Here is a 21,868-nt window from a genome sequence, read left to right as displayed (position 1 = left end):
TGAACATAGGAGGTACAGTTAGTAAGTTTTCAGATGCCACCAAAATTGTTGGTGTAGTGGACAGCGAAGAAGGTTACCTCAGAGGACAACAGGATCTTGATCAGATGGGCAAATGGGCCAAGGAGATTAATTTAGACAAATGTGAGGTGCTGCATTTTGGAAAGGAAAATCAGGGTCAGACTTATAAACCTAGTGGTAAGGTTGTGGGGAGTGTTGCTGAACAAAGAGACTTTGGAGTGTAGGTTCATAGTTTCTTGAAAGTGGAGACGCAGGTTGATAGGATGGTGAAGAAAGCATTTAGTATGCTTTCTCTTATTGGTCAGTGCAATGAGTATAGGCCATGGGAGGTTGATTTGCAGCTGTACAAGACATTGGTTAAGCCACTTTTGAAATATTGCGTTCAATTCTGGTCTCCCTGCTATGGGAAAGATGTTAAGAAACTTGAAAGAGTTTGGAAAAGATTTGCAAGGATGTTGCCAGGGTTGGAGGGTTTGATCTAGAGGGAGAGGCTGAACAGGCTGGGGCTGGTTTCCTTCTGCATGAAAACATTGTCCCTTTTCAATCTTTCTCCTCTTACCTATGCCTTCTAGTTTTGGATTCCCCACCCCTGGAGAAAAAACTTTCATTATTCACCCTATCCAAGCCACTCATGATTTGATAAACTTCTGCAAAGTCACCCCTCAGCTTCCGACACTTCAGGGAAGAAAGCCCCAGCCTATTTAGCCTCTCGCTACATTCTTGTAAAACTCTACCTGGATAAATACACACTAAATTGAGGGCAAAATGCTTGTGAACTACTGAAAATCCCATATCAACTTGAAAATCTTTATATGGTTCATTTCTATTTATTACCAATACATTTGTAGATATAATTAACCGAATAAAGCAATCGAGGGACAATGTCCAGTGCAGAAATATGACTGTAAAGACCAAATTTAGCCCCAGCAGATGATAGTCTGGTCTGTGCCAGCAGTACTCCGGACCCCATAGATTGCTGCTAACAGTCCTATCAATAGTCTGCTAGACAGTATGCAAATAACAAAGTATATGGTAGCAAAAATGTTCCAAGCTCTTAAAATAATTGATGTACCATGCCCAGCCAAAGTCGTCAATATTGCTTCATTCCAATAAGGAGAAATGAGAAGAGGGGAAAAGAGGTGTTTAAGTTTGCTAAAACAATGAAAAGAACAATCTCAGAAACTTCGTACCAGAAAGTATGTTGGGAACAGTTTTTAAATGAAATTGAGAGAATTAATGACTGAACAGTTATAAAAGTATAAATGAAAGCATAAGCGCTGAATGTGTGCAGCAAACCGTTGGGTGAAAGTGAATAAATTTAGCATTTGGGGTAGATAGATTAGATAAGTGTCAATGGATAACTGTAATCGTGATTATGAGGAAATTGCTAGATATTTTCTTTTATAATACCATCTCCCACTTTAAAGCCACTTAATTAATATTTATATGATACTACAATTGAAGTATCTTTAAGAATATTTTAGTTTCTATTTAATAATAGTTAAGGAGTTGGACAAGCATGAAGAATACTAGAGAAACTGGCAGGTCTGCCTGCATCTGGTTTCAAAATGGGACGGGGAGTAAGGATAGAGAGCAGGATGGGGAGTGGGGTGGGGAACAGGATGGGGAATAGGATAGAGAGCAGGATGGGGAGTGGGGTGGGGAACAGGATGGGGAATAGGATAGAGAGCAGGATGGGGAGTGGGGTGGGGAACAGGATGGGGAATAGGATAGAGAGCAGGATGGGGAGTGGGGTGGGGAACAGGATGGGGAATAGGATAGAGAGCAGGATGGAGAGTGGGGTGGGGAACAGGATGGGGAATAGGATAGAGAGCAGGATGGGGAGTGGGATAGAGAGCAGGACAGGGAGTGTGATAGAGAGCAGGATGGGGAGTGGGGTGGGGAACAGGTTAGGGAATGGGGTGGGGAACAGGACGGGAGTAGGATAGAGAGCAGGACGTGGAATGGGGTGGGCAACAGGTTAGGGAATGGGGTGGGGAACAGGACGGGGAGTAGGATGGAGAGCAGGTTAGGGAATGGGGTGGGGTACAGGACAGGGAGTGGGATAGAGAGCAGGACAGGGAGTGGGATAGAGAGCACAACGGGGAGTGGCATAGAGAGCAGGATGGGGGTAGGATAGAGAGCAGGACGTGGAGTAGGAAGGAGAGCAGGATGGGGAGTAGGATACAGAGCAGGATGGGGAGTAGGATAGAGAGCAGGATGGGGAGTAGGATTCAGAGCAGGATGGGGAGTAGGATACAGAGCAGGATGGGGAGTAGGATACAGAGCAGGATGGGGAGCGGGATAGAAAGCAGGACGGGAAGCGGGATAGAAAACAGAAAGGGAGTAGGATGGAGAGCAGGACGGAAAGTGGGATACAGAACAGGACGGGGAGTGGGATACAGAGCGGGATGGGGAGTGGGATAGAGAGCATGACGGGGAGTAGGATAGAGAGCAGGACGGGGAGTAGGATAGAGAGCAGGACAGAAAGTGGGATACAGAGCAGGATGGGGAGTGGGATACAGAGCAGGATGGGGAGTGGGGTCGGGAACAGGGTGGGGAGTGGGGTGGGGAACAGGATGGGGAGTGGGGTGGGGAACAGGACGGGGAGTAGGATAGAGAGCAGGATGGGGAGTAGGATAGAGAGCAGGACAGAAAGTGGGATACAGAGCAGGATGGGGAGTGGGATACAGAGCAGGATGGGGAGTGGGGTCGGGAACAGGATGGGGAGTGGGGTGGGGAACAGGATGGGGAGTGGGGTGGGGAACAGGGGGGGGTACAGGATGGGGAGAGGGGTGGGGAACAGGTTGGGGAGTGGGGTGGGGAACAGGGGGGGAGCAGGACAGGGAGTGGGGAGGGGAACAGGGTGGGGAGTGGGATGGGGAACAGAATGGGGAGTGGGGTGGGGAACAAGGTGGGGAGTGGGGTGGGGAACGGGGGGGAGTAGGACAGGGAGTGGGGTGGGGAACAGGGTGGGAAGTGGGATGGGGAACAGAATGGGGAGTGGGGTGGGGAACAGGGTGGAGAGTGGGGTGGGGAACAGGGTGGGGAACAGGACAGAGAGTGGGGTGGGGAGCAGTACGGGCTGTGGGGTGGAGAACAGGATGAGGAGTGAGGTGGGGAACTGGATGGGGAGTGGGATGGGGAACAGTACGGGGTGTGGGGTGGAGAACAGGATGAGGAGTGGGGTGGGGAATAGGACGGGGAGTGGGGTGGGGAGCAGGATGAGGAGTGGGGTCGGTAACAGGACAGGAAGCGGTACGGGGAGTGGGGTGGGGAACAGGATGGGGAGAGGGGTGGGGAACAGGATGGGGAATGGGGTGGGGAGCAGGACGGGGAGTGGGGTGGGGAATAGGACAGGGTGTGGGGTGGGGAACAGGATGGGGAGTGGGGTGGGGAACAGGATGGGCAATGGGGTGGAGAACGGACAGGGGTGTGGGGTGGAGCACAGGACTGGGCTGCAAAACTTGGAAATCACCTTTTATCACCCCTCCTCCCTGTCCAACTCCCCCATCCAGTCTTTGCCTACCTTCCCTCCCTGATGCCCTTGTGTCCGAGAATTGCCCCTGACCAATTTTAGAGGTCTTTTTTGCTGCTGTGCCCCTGTTCTATGCAAATTTGTGGGTATGACGCAATAACATTGTAGGTCTGGAGCTGTGTGTAAATACATTTCTGGTGAGCACACTGGCCTAATTGTCCTGCAGTTCCAGTGTGAGCAAATACTATTATCACACAAATACAAACATTAGACTTTATTGACAGATCATAAGATAGAAGAGCAGAGCCATTTAGCCCATTGAGTCTGTTTCACCATTTGATCATGTTGATATATTTCTCAACCCCATTCTCCTACTTTCTCCCCTTTACCCTTTATAGTGATTGTAATGAGGTCAGCCAGGTTTAGGTATAGGAGTCAGAAGGTGGTGGTTAAAACCTGTTTATGTGCCTGGAGGCTGGTGTTCAAAGACGTACCACAGGGATCAGTGCTGGATCCCCTTTGTTTGTGATGTATATTTCGACAATATAGATGAGAATTGGCACAGATGATAAGTAAGTTTGTGAATGACGAGGGTTGGCTGGGTGATCAGCAATGAGGAAGAAGGTCTTAGGTATAGAAGGATACTGATGGATTGGTCAGACAGGCAGATCAATGTTAGATGGAACCTAATCCAAATAAATGTGAGATGATGCACTTTAGAAAAAGGAGCAAGACAAGGGCTTGACTCCACTTTGTAATTGTACCCTTTATTTTGTATCATCTTTTCATCTTCTTTCTGCTAAAGTGAATCACTTTGCATTTCTCTGCCTCAATTTTCAATGGGACTCTTGTTTGCCTATTCCCATTGCACCAATTTGTGAATGACCTTTAAAGTTCTTGTCATGTTTTCACCTGCAAGTTTTGAAATGGTGCCCTGTACACAAAGGTCTAGATCATTGATATCTATCAGGAAGAGCAAGGGTGCCATACTGACCCCTAGTGAAATCCACGATCAACCTTCCTCCAGTCCAAGAAACATCCATTAACCACTGCTGTCTTTATCAGGTTTCTCTGTCTCTGTCTGTCTGTCTGTTTGTCTGTCTCTCTCTCTCTCTCCCTGTCACCTTTTGGTTATCTCTTTTTCCTTTTGCTTGTCAACTTCGTTTTGGCTCACAGTTCTCTCTTCTGTTTCTTTCTGTATATTTATTTTCTTTTGAATGAAACTGGTTGCAATTAGAGTAAGATTTGGGGTATGTGGGGAACATGCCAGGGATTGGAGATATCTGCAGTTGATCTGGGAAAATGTAATCCTCAGCAATATCCGTTCATTCCCTGCCAAACACTCTTACTTCTCACCAACCCCTCACTGTTATTGTACATCTTAACCAACCCCTCACTGTTACTGTATGTCCTAACCAACCCTTCACTGTTATTGTAAGTCCTAACCAACCCTTCACTGTCATTGTACATCCTAACCTACCCCTCACTGTACGTCTTAACCAACCCCTCACTGTTACTGAATGTCCTAACCAACCCTTCACTGTTACTGTACGTCCTAACCAACTCCTCACTGTTACTGAATGTCCTAACCAACCCTTCACTGTTACTGAATGCCCTAACCAACCCTTCACTGTTACTGTATGTCCTAACCAACTCCTCACTTACTGTACATCCTAACCAACCCCTCACTGTTACTGTATGCCCTATCCTACCCCTCATTGTACATCTTAACTGACCCCTCACTGTTACTGAATGTCCTAACCAACCCTTCACTGTTACTGTACATCCTAACCAACTCCTCACTGTTACTGTATGTCTCAACCAACCCCTCACTGTTGCTGTACGTCCTAACCAACCCCTCACTATTACTGTATGCCCTATCTTACCCCTCACTGTACATCTTAACCAATCCCCCACTGTTACTGTACGTTCTAACCAACCTCTCACTGTTGCTGTACGTCCTAACCAACCACTCACTGTTACTGTATGCCCTATCCTACCCCTCACTGTACATCTTAACCAAACCCCCACTGTTACTGAATGTCCTAACCAACCCTTCACTGTTACTATACGTCCTAACCAACTCCTCACTGTTATTGTACGTCCTAACCAACTCCTCACTGTTACTGTATGCCCTAACCAACACCTCACTGTTGCTGTATGCCCTAACCAACCCCTCACTGTTATTGTACGTCCTAATCATCCCTTCCCTGTTGCTGTATGTCCTAACCAACTCTTCATTGTTCCTATCTCCTAACTCATTCCTTTGTAACCAAAGCCCTGTCCCTTCTGCACAATTCACCAAGGACAGGTAGCGAGATGCCAAAGATTCCCAAATTCTCATACCTTTCTACCAAACCTTTCTATTGGATTCACTTAAAAGAGCTTCTTTATTATAAGGTGATTCATTAGGAAAAGATTGACAGCCTGTATTTCACATTACTTGTCTCTGTTCTCTCTGGTGTTAAGAGTGGATTTTCGTTCCACCCTCCTGACTTGTCAGGATGAAATGTGGGTTGGTACTGTGGAAATGCCAGAAACTGGATTCCAAGAGAGATTTTGATGGAGGCCATATAAATAATGGGAATCTCCCAGTTGTCACTCATACTAGAAGGCCAGCAATGCTTCATTGGAATTGAATTGAATTCGCTTTGTTGTCACGTGTACTCAAATGAGTCCAGTGAAGAGTTTATAAATCACCATTTACAGCGCTATATTTGGTACGGAGGTACCTAGGAACAGCTTCTCCAGTTACAAGTGTAGTTACAGTGTAACCATGTCAACAACGCACGGTGCCATCTAAAGTATAGAGTACCTCGCTACAATCCTTGGTTACAGAATAGAGAAATTAAGAAAACAAGACAACTATACTCAGTATAACCAAAGGGCAGAAAACCAAGAAGCAAAGTTAAAAAGATAAACTTCACAATCTCTCTCCAAGGGCTGTCCGCAGCAGGCCAGCATGCAAGGCCCTCACATTGCCTGACTGCTGGTCTGCCTTCATGCTCCACAATTCAAATCAATTCAATTCACTACGAAGTGCTGAAGCACCATGTTACCCAAAACATGGAAATCACAACCAAAGGAAGAAGTTGACATGAGTGGTATTGAGGAAGGGGATGTTAGACAAGAAAATGAGGGAGAAGAACATGGTTACGATAATAGATTTCAATGGCAAAGCTGGGAAGAGGCTCAAATGGAGCATAAACACTGGCATGAGCTGAACAATTTAGGACACCCCCCCATCTGCAAAATGTGCAGTTATACCTCATATTCCCAGCCCTGATTGTTTCCAAATATATAAAGGTGTCATTCCCTCTGAGAGGGCAAGGAGCCCTAGGCACTAAGCAGGAGCCTGGAGAGCAAGGGAGGCAGAGAGGATTGAGACAGTGAAGGAGTTTAGGAAAGATGGAAAGGCAGGAGTTGAGGAGTGCAGGAGAGGGGAAAAGGGAAGAATTTGAAAGGTTTGAGGAGCATTTGAGAAGGTTTTTGTAACATGAACTGGAGAGTTTAATTATGGCTCATATGGCTGACTACTGCAATTGCATATTTTTATTTAAACTAAGCCTTTATTTTTTAATTGGACGCCATTGAAACAGTTGAAGATTCAACAGCAAAAACAAACCTATTCATCATAATGCAATCCAACAATTTTGAGAGGGAGGGCAAAAGAATAAAGCTCCTCATTTCATACATAAGGGGATCCATATGGGTGTCTGGAAAATTATGTAACTCAATGTCATATCAGATAAAATATCCTTCGGACACAGGGCATTTGCTTTCAAGGTGATCCTCATTGTGCCCATTTTAAAGCCTCTATTAAATACTCTACATGAATGAGTTTATTGTTGTTGAAGTGATGATCACAACTGATGCAGTTGGTTAGCCTCTAAGACCTGTGTTCAACTTAAGTGATAGTTTGTTTCAGTTTTTTCGACAAAGATAATGGGATAAATTATGTTCACTGATGGACACTTCCTAGTGTAACAGACTGTATTGTTTCCATGTCAGAGTGAAGAAGCTTGTTACCGATGCCCTCAACAAGAACCAGTTTCTGAAGCGACTGGAGACACAACAAATCAGAGATATGGTGGAGTGTATGTATGAAAAAATCTATCAACATGGTGACTATGTTATTAAGCAAGGAGAACCTGGCAACCATCTCTTTGTGTTAGCAGGTACTCTTCATTTTGGAATTTTGGAAAATTCTCAATATTATTCTAAAAGTTAAAGTGGGGGAAGAATTGCTTTGGTCATTACATGTTGTAACATAATGGGGGCACACTTTGCTAAACCAGTCAGCAAGTCATCTGTTGCTCCTAGCGATCGTCCATTTTGAGGGCCATCAGGTCTCATAATGTTCAGTCAACAGGTGCAGGTGAGAATAAGTACTCTGGGAAAGACTGCAGACATGGACACGAGGGCAGCATGGTGGTTCAGTGGTGAATACTGCTGCCTCACAGTGCCAGGGACCCCAATTTGATTCCAGCCTCGGGTTGTGTGTTTATGTGGCGTCTGCATGTTCTTCTCATGTCTGCATGGGCTTTTGGCAAAGATGTCCAGATGAGGTGGGTTTTTAGCATCCGTGCCCCTCGTAGCCCCTCAAGATCGCAGTAAATTTTAACCTTTTGCTGCTTTCTCCACATGTTCTTCAGATAGTGCTTTCCTGAAATGCGAGATGGAGCCTTTAGTCTTCTCTGAGACAGGCGTTCGGTCTCCCCACCTGTAGGCTTGGGCGAATGTCAGACATCCATAGTTATAGCAGGGATAATGCATGTCATATTATTTTTGGTTTTCTACTGCCCCTTATTTCTGGAAGGCAGGAGGAAGGAAAACCTCCTGAAATATATATTCCAGAGAAGTCCATTTGATTGTCTGCAGTGAAATTATAAATGGGTGTCCTTACTGCACATGATCATCTATTTCACGGTATCTCTTTCCAACAGGCTAAAGTTTTAAAAACCCATATGACATAAAGTCAAGAGTATCAGAATAAAGAACTAAAACTCTTCTAATCTGATGAAAATTTGTAAGAACTGAATAAAATACTTGAGTTTACAAAAAAAAGTTTGTAACCCAGGATATCCCAAAATGCTTTACTACCAATGAAGTACTTTTCATTGCCATGTATCACTGTTGTAGCATTGCGAACCTGAAAGGCAATTGTACGGAGCAAGATATCAGAAATAGAATGGGAACACCGATGAGATTAACTGCTTCGATGTTGGTTGCAGGGTCATTGTTGGCCAGGCCAACTTTGCTGTCCTTCATTGTAATAATGTCCTGAAATCTTTTCTGTCCACTTGGGATGTCAGGTAGAATTTGAGTTTAATAACTCATCTGAAAGACAGATCCTCTGAGCAATGCGCCTCACCACTGCATTGAGTTTCAACCTGAATTTTTTGATCAAAGTTCTGAAGTGTGACCTAAATCCACAACTTCAACTCAAAGGCAACAGTGTTACTGACTGAGCTATGGCTTCTGCATTTAGATAAAGAGTATTAGTTGGCTACGTATTTTACAGGACCTTGATGAAGATAATTTTAATTTTACACAGTCTGGTTAGCTATCTGTTAAATTTCTGCCTAATTTATTTTCCATGGAATGCCCACTTATTCGATTTTCCTATTGAGCAGCAGTGCCAATAGTTGCTCAGTTGGTCAAATATGGTCTCTGAGTCAGGAAGTTGTGGTTTCAATATTTGGTGCTGTGCTCCTCATGGAGGCAATGGGTCTGTCCATCAACTGAAAAATTGTGGATGAGGTCATGTCTGCTGGACTTGAAAGTTGTGACTGAGTTTTATGGTTTGCCAAGTGGTTAATTCTTGAGGTTGTGACTTCTGCTTCCAAGTAGGAAGATACTCCACCTCTACGGACATGCCAGTCAATCAAAATGCTTGCAATAGCACTACTGGGTGCAAATTCCTGCCAAGGAAGCTGAACTGGAAACTAAATTGGGAGAACTTGCTGGGGACAGTAAGGGAGATTCTGTCAAACTGAGAGATGGGCAGGAGTTGGAGGTGGTAAATCAAACATATTACTGTATAATAAAATTACTGAATATTAAAATTTTACTGTCCTTGGCATGGCCTCTCTAGTTAGTTTCTAGTTCAGCCTCCCTAGGCAGGAATTTACACCCATTTGTGCTAATAGGTGCGTCCAATTAGGAGCAGGGTGTCTAATAGGAGTGACTTCTCTGTCTGAGGTCACAGCCAGAATGGCAGGTTAGCTGGTGTTTGACCTGCTGCAGGTTGGAAATGGGCATCTACTGTAAAGCACTTTGGGATATCCTGAGGTGAGCAATAAAGCCAAGTGTTTATATTGTATAATCTTATTAAGATCAAATTCTAAAATATTTTTAGGATATATATTGGGTAAACCTACACTGGAATATCATTACTTGCATCAAAACTAATTCTCTCTGTTTTTGTTGATAATATTTTTACATTTTTTTTTGACAGAAGGCAAATTGGAAGTCCTTCAAAATAACAAAATTTTAACATCTATCAGTATATGGACAGCATTTGGTGAGCTTGCAATTTTATATAATTGCACAAGGACAGCATCTGTGAAAGGTACAGTTCTTCCATTACTTAAAGTGCAATAAAGTAATTGTTTAGTCATTGAGTTTTTTTATTTTCTTGTTCAATCATTTGTTTAAAATGTGAATCCTCCAATTAACATATTTAACTTGTGTCCGATATTCATTCTGGAAGCAGCCTCCCTTGCTCCATGTATTTCTATTAGATTATTATTATGGAGGGATTAATAAATGCTACCTTTTTATTTCCATTAGCTGCAAGCTTCTATGTGAAGGCATTTTATTTAGGAGGTTAATTTCCAAACCATATTGAAAATGGCATTGTATGTCCCTTTAGTCCTTCTCCTTACAACAATCTCAAGGCAATTCTGAAGAATTTTAGATGTACAATAATGAACAACTATTGACCAATGTCACAAACTTTAACAATAAAGCAAAACCAATTCATGACCATTGTTTGATGCCAAAGTTAGATTATACTCATAAAATTGTCTGCTCTTATTAATGAATGAATTAAATGTAAGTGTGTATTGAGGTTAAATGTTAATATTCAATAACAGTGCTTCTGTTTGATCAAAAGTATATGCAAAATTCTTACTGTAAAATTTTGTAAACTTTCTTTAGTGCTATTAATGTACAGTTCAATCACCTAGTTACTGGTTTTAAAGAATTGTTACATTCTGTTAAGGACTTTCCTGCAAAGGGCCATATGTTTTGCATGAAAATGTGGTGTACTAACATAATAATAGTATTAATCATTCCATTTTTTTTTACTGTTACATTACCAACCTGACTTCTCTTAGATTCAGCTGAAAATTTGACTTTATGTTCAGATTTTCTTAGGATAGTTTTAGTTATCACTTCTTTCAGACATTTGCTGGATGAGATCCATGAACTGCATTAAATCCTTGTTTTCTCAGTGGATTCTATGAACTTACACTCTGCTCAATAAAAGCAAGAGGCTTCTACAAATAAAAATTATTTGTGACACCGCACAAACAGGAATATATCCCTCTCAACAAAAGAGTGGCTACTGCTGTCACACTGGAACCCCTCCATTCAACCTGTCTTTCCACATTCATTTAATTTGCTTCAAGTGCCAGTGCAATGGCCTCCAGGTTGCCCATTATTCATCAGCTAACACTGGGTGAGCTACTTATGGCAAGTCATTTCTACTTGCTTACTTCATCGCCAATATTAATGAGGCCTGGTCATTAAAATGGACTGAGCAGCCCCCACATCACCTTTTCAGAAGTGGTGGCCCATATGCTTCAGTGGAAAGAAAATGCTGTCAGAGATCAGATAAATCTATAGTTACAGGCTCATTCAGGTTGTTGTCTTTGAGGGGAACAGTAAATTGAATATTGCCTGTCATTACCATTGTTATTATTTGAATTATTATTACCCTCCTAAAGCTTTAAGCAGAGTCAAAACATGGGTACTGGACCAAGACGTTTTCCAGAATATTATGAGAGGAACTGCGCAGGCCAGACATGATCAGTACAGAAACTTTCTCAGAAGGTAAATGTCAGTATTAGCCTTGCGTGCATGCATGTGTTGCAGGATTAAGTCCTAAAATACTTTACAATCAGTGCATGCTATGGAGTTGCAGCCGTGAACATAATGTTGGAACTACATACAGCAAGATCCCACAAATAGCAGTGTAATGATGATCAGATAATTTACTTTTAAGTCTTAATTGAAAAGCAAATATTGAGCAATGCACTGAGATTTTCAAGATCTGTCGTTTAAGTTGGAAGTGCAATCAGGAAAAGCCCATGTCAACATTTACAGCGTAACCTTGCATCAATTGAGAGAGGAATAACCTGTGCATGAATCATTTCTAAACAGTACTTACCTGTTAATTTCATTTGAATAATTTCAACTCTTTCAATATAATGTTCTTACTGCAACAAGTTGTCCACCCTATCTGTGATCTATGAAAGTACTTTCTTTACTCTCCCTTGCAAAAGAAAAAAATCTGAACAAGTTCCTTACAGAAATGAAAAGCACATTTCCTTCTGCTTCCCCTCTCATCCTGAAATTCCATGTTGTATTGTCGCTGCCCCTGTTTTACATTTCAGAAAATGTTAACAATTATATTGCACTTCTCAATGAAAGTAAATTGATCCTGAACAATGATTCCGAGGACTCAAAGGATCGAACAATGGCTTGATAGCTTATATTAGAGTGTATTCAGTAATAATTGTCTGACCAGTTCATTGCAAACCAGAATGTTTTTTAATGATTCACGTTTCATACATTTCTATAGTGTTTCTCTGTTGAAGAATCTACCAGAAGATAAACTGGCGAAGATAGTAGACTGCTTGGAAGTTGTAAGTTATTCATTGGGAGGGAAGTAATGAAAATATCTTGCAGACGCTCACCCTTCTGTTTCTCACATTTATTTCAAAATAGCATTGGATAATCTAGAAGTACTGGATCTGGAGGTTGCAGTAAATTCATCACATCAGAGTTTAGGAATGTAGATAAAATAAAAAATTTTGCTGAAAGGAAATTATGATTTATTATATTTTCCATATATATTATTCAGCCTTTAAATGCCTTTTAGTAAAACTCTTGTGATGAAAACTCAATTAAATATAAGTTTCACATTTCTTTTAATCATTAGTTATCTTTGCATAGAGGACTGCCAGATATTTTAGGGACTTTGGTGTCACAAACTAATCCAGTTTTCTGGTTAAAGAGTCATGGAGTCATACAGCACAGAAACAGATCCTTTGATTCAACTCATCCATGCTAACCAAGTTTCCCAATCTAAACCAGTCCCATTTGTCTGCATTTGGCTCATACCTTCTAAACATTTCTTATTCGTGTATCTGTCCAAATGTCTTTTAAATGTTGTAACTGTACCTGCATCTACCACTTCCTCTGGCAGTACATTCCACACACGAACCAACCTCTGTGTGAAAAGACCTTTGCTGTTCACCTTATTTATTCCACTCATGATTTTATAAACTTCTATAAGGTCACCCCTCAACCTCCTACACTCCAGTGAAAACAGTCCCAGCCTCTCCTTATAACTCAAACCTTTCAGTTCTGATAAAATCCTGGTAAATCTTTTCTGCACCCTCTCCAATTTAATAATATCCTTCCTCTAGCAGGGTGACACATGATCTTATTAGGAATGTACTTTCTTTTCCTCAACTAAAAATGCTTTAATGGAATGATGAGAGGCTTCAATACAGACCTAATTACGCCTGGAAAGCACATGATAACAAATAAGTACTGAGTGTTGAATTTCATTTTTGTATGAGTGAATCTTCCTCTAAGAGACAAAAAAAAACACACAAGTGTAGGCTTTTGTGATAAAAAAATTAGTTATGTGGGTTTTTTGTGAATGATGTATATCTGAAAATGCAAATAGTAACAGGTCATTTTAAGCAAATGCATTTTGGTCTTCAAAATAAACATAAAGGCACCATAGTCTTATCATACATCAGGTTGTTCCCTTATTAGAAAGAGACAGTTGTCATGGTTTAACCTGAGGATCTCCAGGCCTGAGGTTAGGGGGATCGTTGAGAAGGGGATCCTTCACAGCTGGTGTGAGAATTGATCCCTAGACATCACAAACCAGCCATCCAGCAGACTGAGCTAATTGACTCCCATTAACTGGAAAGTCTCAGTTTGATCCAGTTAACAGTTTGACAATCATGACATACAAACCTTTCTGATCATGTGGAGGAGGGCTTCCACTGAAGCCTTTGCTTCTGGATAAAGTTCCATCCTAGGTCTTTTTCTGATGCCTGTTCCCCATAAATTTGCATAGCCAGTATATGTGCTGTCTAAAACTGTTCATAGTCTTTTATTCCAGCTAAAATTGCAGTTCAGTATTAAGATGATGAGAATATCTTTATCTGTTTATTATTTCTGCATGATTGTTCTTATATATATAGTGTAGTAATCATAGAAACTTCTGGAAGAATGGCATGTAAAGCTGAAGATGCCCTTTGATGCCAGTTTTATTGTGGTTTCACCATTCTCACAGTTTCTGGCTGCTATATTTTCTGTCCCTGTTCTGGTCTGCCAATTTCATTGAAAATTTCTTGGGCCAGAAGATGGGAAGACAGGTTACACCCAACTCCAAGGTGAAGATATGAACACTTTCCCAGATATTGTTGAGTTTCCTATGGAGCAGGTGTTTGGAGGAATGCTTACCAGTAATGGAGGCAGGAGAAAATTTGGCAAAATGTTGGTCTACTGTCGTATTTTCATTCAGCTCAACACATGAAAATCTCAGTTATCTCATCTGTGTTGTCGGTACATATTTGTCCAATTGTGGGGGCTTAAATCAAAATTTAGAATAGCTAATTGGCATTTCTGGCAAAGCTGTTACACCCTAACTGGATCCTTGAGCTAACCAATTTTCTGTTGCACAAAATCCCCCACCATCCTCCTCACATCAACAAATGTTTTGGCCAGACAGTTTAACTTGCATTGCCATAATATACATAAATCTCATCATTAAGTGTCTTTGCACTATAATTTTTACAAAGTTAATTTATGTTTACTATGCAAATGTAGTATTCCTTGAAACTTGTAGAGACCAGGGAGCTCCTGTTGTTGTGGAACAAACAGTAGAATGGTACAAATCATCCAGAATTTCATAACAATTCACAATGAGGATGTTTCTTCACAAATTGCTGGACAATGTATGCAGTAATAGTGGTGTGAATAATAAACTCAATATTATTTCCCTCGCAAATCCTGCTCTATATTTGGAAATATCATACAAATGGCTGGTTTTCAGCAAGAAAATTCAGCGCTGCAAGGAAATGAGCTCTGGATGTAAGAAATCTAATGGCAAGTTATAACAGCCTGGGGAAGGGAATTAATTGGAAATTGTAACAGGCAATTTTGGCAAGAGAAAGGACTTGATTTTATTTCAAACATGGACAACAGAATGGATGAGAAAGGTAAACTTAATCTTGCAGGTAAAATAACTTTAAGGGCAGAATGGCAAATGAAACCTTATGAAAATTGTGGAAGATTCTCTTAAGATTAACCTTAAAGAGACTCAGAAAGGTACTTATGTATCCTAGATTTTGTGAGCTTTTGCAGATCTGTCCCCAGTAAGCAACTGAGGCCCAGTTATGCTGTGCCAGAATTAGGAATTACAGAACTCAAGTGTTCATACTCCTGCTGGACAGTTGGTATCCAGCATTTGTACAGTGACCAGAAAACTATGGGAGATTATGCCAAGACTCCATATTACCAGCAATAAGTTGTGGTATTAAGTGGCTTACTGAAGGGTTGCACACATGTCCTCGCTTCTATGATAAATCAAATAAGTAAATAAAACACTTTTTAAAAAATCAAATAAATAAATAGGTTATGATGCTAACTTGGTGGTATAGGACCTGGAACAACGTTTACCAGGAGGTCAAACAATGCGGTTTCACATTCATGTTGCATGGCAGTTAGTCTACTTTTGAATGTATTACTGGGCTTCCATTCAGCTAAAACAGTAACGATTTTTTTTAACATATTAAGGAACAATGCACAGCTTTATAGATCATACCTTACTCTGCTAAAGATAAGATGAAGCATTATCCAAGTTTCTTTGGCATGTATTTTTATTATCATCATTATGGGCGGTGCTATTCAAACATCCCCAGACCTTAATCTTTTCAGACCCAGGTAATACAAACCATCTTGAACATTGAAAGTATGGCAGATATGGAATAAGTAACAAAAGATTTTATTTTCGCACAGGAATACTATGATAAAGGAGATTACATTATCCGGGAAGGTGAAGAGGGTAGTACCTTCTTCATCTTGGCAAATGGAAAGGTAAGATTTACAATCTTAGTAGATACATTCAGTCGGAACCTAAATCTTATTCCTGTTGTATTATGTATGTCAGTATTTTTTAAAGCTTCACCTGACGAAAGAGCAGCACTCCGAAAGCTTGTGGTTTTAAATAAACCAGTTGAACGATAACTTGGTGTCATGTAACTTCTGACTTTAGCCACTCCAGTTCAACACCAGCATCTTTACATCATGGTTACTTTTAAGAGACACAGTATACCTTTAAGAGATATGCTTGTGATATAATCATCTATGTGTCATAGCATGTTATGTAAGGGTATAAAGACTGCATACTCCATCTTAACTGGAATCACTTGAAGCATGACATTCTATCTGAAACATGCTCTTCTACTGAGACTGAATACACTAATACTAGCCCAGATACTTAAGTGTGCATGAATGTAATAATTATATATAATGGTCAGCTGGGGTAAACATCTGTTGGATCCTTAAAAGCAAATGCTGTCCAAACCTTTTTTTAATTTAAAAGGAATAGCCTTAACATTGCTGGAGGCAAAACCCACATTTACAAATGCATTGTCCTCAATCCAGAGTATTAGTCAGACAATACATCTAGTAGTCTGAAATTCTCAGATTATTGCTCTCCTTTGTGCATGTTGGTCGGAGTTTCAAAAATCAATGAGTTTCAGATGATTTTCTTAAAGACAGGAAGGAAAAAGGTAGTAAATATTTCATAGATAGATGGATCAGTTTAATGTGCAAGATTGTAAATCACAATTTATTAAGTTGTCAGTCTCGGGTGTAAAGGATACAAAATATTCAATATTCCTCTACTGAGTTGTACATTCTCTGAAACAAGTTTTCTGATAAAGGCACCTCCCTGAAGTATTAATTCAGCTTTATTTTTCTGATACTGAGTAGTATCCTGCACATTTATAGCACTTCTTTTCTTTCAGTTAAAACAGCTATTTAAGCTTTTTATTTTCCACTGCTGAATTTTATTTTGATTGAAAAAGCCATTATCATCAAATTATGTCAAAATATTTATTTTTCATAGGTTGGTTTAAAGTCATAATCAATTTGAAACATTTTTCTAGCCTTTTCAACTTGGCCTCAAAACAACAACTTGCATTTATATGTTAATGCCTTTCATATTTTGAAGAACCTGAAGATGTTTGATATAATATGATCCTGCTCTGATTTTTTACCACCTCAACTGAGTGGGTGGCTCCATAGGTACAGACATGCGCTGTAACCATGAATAGAAATCCTCACTTAACGTTGTGGCTATATTCCTGAAGACATTCCATCAAATGTCTTTAAGTGAAAAGTTAATTTCCATAGGAAATAATGTTAAAACTCAAGTTAGATTCTGCAGTGTTTTCCCTATCAGCAAACACGTTTTAAAGAGTTATAATCTGAAAGTTGAGATATTATGAATTGTTACAGTGGTAAATAAAATAACTTTTAAAATAAAGTAAATTTCAAAATATAAGAGAAATCTAATGCTCTATTTAGAGAATTGTGCTACATCTCTGTTTTTTGTTATTCATCCCTGGCATATGGGTGTCACTGCGAGGGCCAGCATCTGGTTACATACCAAATGGCCTCCTTCTTCAAAGACTGAAATTTCCCCTCCCATGTGGTCAATGATTCTCTCCAGCACATCTCATCCACTTCCTGCACCTCCGCCCTCAGCCCCCACCCCCCAACCGCAACAAGGATAGAACCCCCCTGGTCCTCACCTTCCACCCCGCCAACCTCCGGATACATTGCATTATCCTCCACTATTTCCACCACCTACATACAGACCCCACTACCAGGGATATATTTCCCTCCCCAGCCCATCTGCGTTCCGTAAAGACCATTCCCTCCACGAATCCCTTGTTAGGCCCACACACCCCACCAACTCGCCAAAAACATACGGCACCTTCCCTTGCCACTGCAAGAAATGCAAAACCTGCGGCCACACCTCCCCCCTTACTTCCTCCATGGCCCCAAAGGATCCTTGTACATTCGACAGAGATTTACCTGTACTTCCAAACACATCATCTACTGTGTCCGTTGGGGAGACAGGACGCTCTCTTGTGGAATGCTTCAGAGAACATCTCCAGGACACACGCACTAAACAACCCCACCGTCCGATGACTGAACACCTTAACTCCCCCTCCCACTCCACCAGGGACATGTAGGTCCTGGGCCTCCTCCACCGCCAACCCCTTACCACCCAGCGCCTGGAGGAAGAACGCCTCATTTTCTGCTTAGGGACCCTCCAACCACATGGGATCAATGTGGATTTCACCTGTTTCCTCATTTCCCCTCCCTTGATCTAATGCCAGATCCAATCTTCCAACTCGGCACAGCCCTCTTGAACTGTACTACCTGTCCATCTTCCTTCCTACCTATTTGCTCCACCTTCTTCTCTGACCTATCACCTTCACCCCCAGCTTCGTCTACCTATCGCATCCTCAGCTACCTTCCCCCCAGCCGTACCCTCCTTCCATTTATCTCTCAGCCCCCTTGAGCCATCTCCCATTCCTGATGAAGAGCTTATGCTAAAAACATCAATTCTCCTGTTCCTCGGATGCTGCCTGACCAGTTGTGCTTTCCCAGCACCACACTCTTCGATTCAGGCCAGCATTTATTATCTATTCCTTATTGACTTTGAGGAGTTGGTGGTGAGCTGCCTTCTTGAACTGCCATTAGGTGTAGGTACACCTAAAATTCTGTTAAGGAGGGAAACTCAGGATTTTGACCCAATAGCATTGAAGGAACAGCAGTATATTTCCACATTAGGATAAGAGTAGCTTGGAAGACATCTTGCCAGTGATGTTCCCATGCCTTGGTCTTTCTAGGTAAAAATGGTTGTGGGTTTGAAAGGTGCTTTTTAAAGTGCCTTAGTGAATGTTTGCAGTGCACCTCGCAAGTGGTAGACACTGCTGCTACTGAGCATCATTGATGGAAGAACTGAATATTTGTAGAGGCGGTGCCAGTCAAGTGGACAGTGTGGTTCTGGATGGTTTCAAGCTTCTTGAGTTTTGTTGGAGAATACTTCATCACTGTATTGACTTGTACCTTGTAGATGTGGATATGTTTTGGGGAGTCAGGAGGTGAGTGACTTATTGCAAGATTCATATCTCTCACCTACTCTGTGCACCCCTGTATTTATATCACTAGTCCAGTTCTGTTTCTTGCAACTCCAGGATGTTGATAATGGTGGATTCAATGATGGCAATATCTTTACATATTAGGGGATGTGGTTAGATTCTGTCTTGTTAGAGATGGTCATTGTCTTGCACTTGGGTGTGAATGTTATTTGCCACTTTTTAGTCCAAACCTGGATATTATCCAGGTCTTATTGTATTTGGGCACAGACTACTACAGTATCTGAGAAATTGCAAATTGTACTAAAAATTGTGCAATAATCAGCAAACATCCCCACTTATGACCTTATGATGAAGGGAAGTAATTGATGAAGTAGCTGGAGGTGTTTGGGCCAAAGACACTATCCTGAGGAGCTCTTGTAACGATGCCCTGGAGTTGAGATAAGAGACCTCCAACAACTACAAGCATTTCTTTTGTGCTAGCTATGACTCCAACTAGTGGAAAGTTTTTCTCCTGATTTCCATTGATTCCAGTTTTGCTAGGATTCCCTGATGCCCCATTATTTCCAACATAGCCTCGATTTCAAGGCAATCAGTTTCCCCACCTCTCTGCTTCTTTGTCCATGTTTGAATTAAGGCAGCAATGAGGTGAGGAGTTAAGTGACTGGACAAAACGCAGTTTGAAATCAACCTGCCAGTTATTATTAGGCAAGGGTTGCAATAATAGCACGATTCAAGACAGCTTCTGTCACTTTGCACATGATTGAAAATAGACTGATGGGGCTGTAGTTGGCTGGTTTTGTTTTATTATGCTTTTATAAACAGGATGTACCTGGGCAATGTTTCATATTGTCGTGTTGAAGTTGTTCTGGAACAGTTTGGTTAGAGATGTGGCATATTCTGGAACACGCGGCTTCAGTCCTAGTGCTGGAATATCCTCAAAGTGCATAATCTGTCCAGTGTCTTCAGCCATCTTTTGATTTCACATTGGCTGAATCAAATTGGCCAAAAACTGATAACTGTGACCTGGGGACCTCTGGAGGAGGCTAAGATGGCTCATCTAGTCAACACTTATGGCTGAAGGTTGTTGGAAGTGTTTCAGCCTTACTCTTTGCACTGATGTACTGGAATCCCCAACATTAAGATTGGGAATGTTTGTGGACCCTGCTCCTTCATTGAGTTGTTAAATTGTCCAACACCATTTATGATTGAAAATGACAGAGCTACAGTGTTTAGCACTGAATGATTGGTTATAAAACTGCCCAGCACTTGCTGCCTATGCTGTAAGTAGTCCTATTTGGTAGCTTCACTAGGTTGGCACCTCATTTTTTACATCTACCTTGTGCTGCTCCTGACCTGCCCTTCTGCATTTCCCATTGATTCTAAATTGATACCCTAGTTTACTGGCAATGGTTGAGTGGGGAATATGAGTTTGCACATTATGTTTGAGTACAATTCTGCTGATGATGATGATCTAGTGTCTCGTGAATCAGAAGCCTGAGGTTGTTAGGTCTGTTTGGAATCCATCCCATTTAACACAGTGAATTTAACAATCTCCCAGGTCTTTAGGTGGAGATGGACCATAGACTTCACCGAATGGATTTCTTATTGCTCTTCTTCACCCACCACCCTCACTGACCAGTTTATAATGTTATGGGGCAAATAAAAGACCTTGGGTGGCACATTAACCCAGGCAGCAATTAGAGCCCAGAAGTGGCAGAATTTAGAGGCTGTGTGGAGGAGAAGGAGTGCATGTTAACTGGGATAAAAGGTGCCCTAGGGATCTCCTTTGCATATCAGGTGTGTCCTACAACTCCCAGTATCTCCAGCTCCCAGCCAGCCAGGTCTGTCCTTCCTTCTCCTCTATGTGCTCCCTCCCCCCGAGGCTTCACATCAAGACACACATCACACTCAAGCACTCGCCTTACCATGCACCTCCCCAATTTAGACTCCAGGATTTAGAAACTGGATGCTGCTTCTGGTCCCAGATCTGACTGTTGCTGCCCCAGTGCTCCAGGAACCAATGAGCTGCTGTCCAAACAGTTCATTGAGGCAGGACTTCTGCCTGAGTAAAGGACAAAAAATCCCATCCATCTCCAGCCAATGAATAGCCATGATTAGTGGGGACACATTCAGTAACAACTATTCAGGCATTGGCGTAAGAAACTGTTTAAGGCATGAGGAAGTTGGCATTTTGAGCTCAACTCGCTGATGATGGAAGCAAGTAGGAACAAATACCCAGTCCAAGAAAACCCATTTGACAGCATATATTTATTAAACCATTTAATCGTGGTAAGAATCTATAAAATGCCATGTGTCCTGTGGTTTCCATGAGTTAAACGTTTTCTAAAATCTAGATTTCTCGCTGTCTGAAATTTGTTGGTGGGTTGAGTGATTGATTTCAGTTTGACTTGTGGGTAGGTTTGGTCAATGCTCAGCAAATGTTGCTCTCTACATTAGGTTTTCTCTATAGATAATTCAACAGTAGCTCCAAGTGCTAACAAATTGATGTTTTAAAAGCATTACATCTCCCTTTCAATTGGTTCATTTTCTTTAGTCACATCACATTTAATCTGATTACACATTGTACCGTCCACATGCTAAAGTCTGTTATTTTTAATAAATCACCAATATAACAAATCACATTTTTGAAAGAAAAGAACAAAGCTTTTATTGTCTAAACAGAATTTGTCTGTTTATAAAGCTGCTACTACCCTTGGTGTTACTCTGCTCAGACCACGCACACCCAATTGTTTTGATCTATTAGCTCCCTGAGTACAAAAAGGGTACCTTGACAGTACAATAAAGGAACTCTGTGCCCCACATTAAGATAAGGTACTGAGTAAAGATTGCCAATTGTCATGTCTGCATAGGATTTAATTTGGCAGGTTGATGCTGCTATTGCTTATAGAACACTCTGAAACCAATAGTGGAT

General features: G+C 41.4%; 1 protein-coding gene across 1 annotated transcript in view; it reads left to right on the top strand.

Moving 5' to 3' along the window:
• Positions 1-21,868, top strand: part of prkg2 (protein kinase cGMP-dependent 2) — a 104,526-nt gene that overhangs the window by 23,534 nt on the left and 59,124 nt on the right. Inside the window, exons 3-7 of the mRNA XM_072593938.1 lie at positions 7,508-7,674; positions 9,957-10,070; positions 11,452-11,557; positions 12,309-12,372; positions 15,773-15,850. Coding sequence (XP_072450039.1) covers positions 7,508-7,674; positions 9,957-10,070; positions 11,452-11,557; positions 12,309-12,372; positions 15,773-15,850 — 529 coding nt within the window. The remainder of the gene's footprint in view (positions 1-7,507; positions 7,675-9,956; positions 10,071-11,451; positions 11,558-12,308; positions 12,373-15,772; positions 15,851-21,868) is intronic.

This window comes from Chiloscyllium punctatum, chromosome 1 (genome assembly GCF_047496795.1).
Source record: "Chiloscyllium punctatum isolate Juve2018m chromosome 1, sChiPun1.3, whole genome shotgun sequence".
Classification (NCBI taxonomy): Eukaryota; Metazoa; Chordata; class Chondrichthyes; order Orectolobiformes; family Hemiscylliidae; genus Chiloscyllium; species Chiloscyllium punctatum.
The sequence above is the reverse complement of the archived record's forward strand: the minus strand, read 5'-3'. Positions and strand labels throughout refer to the sequence as shown.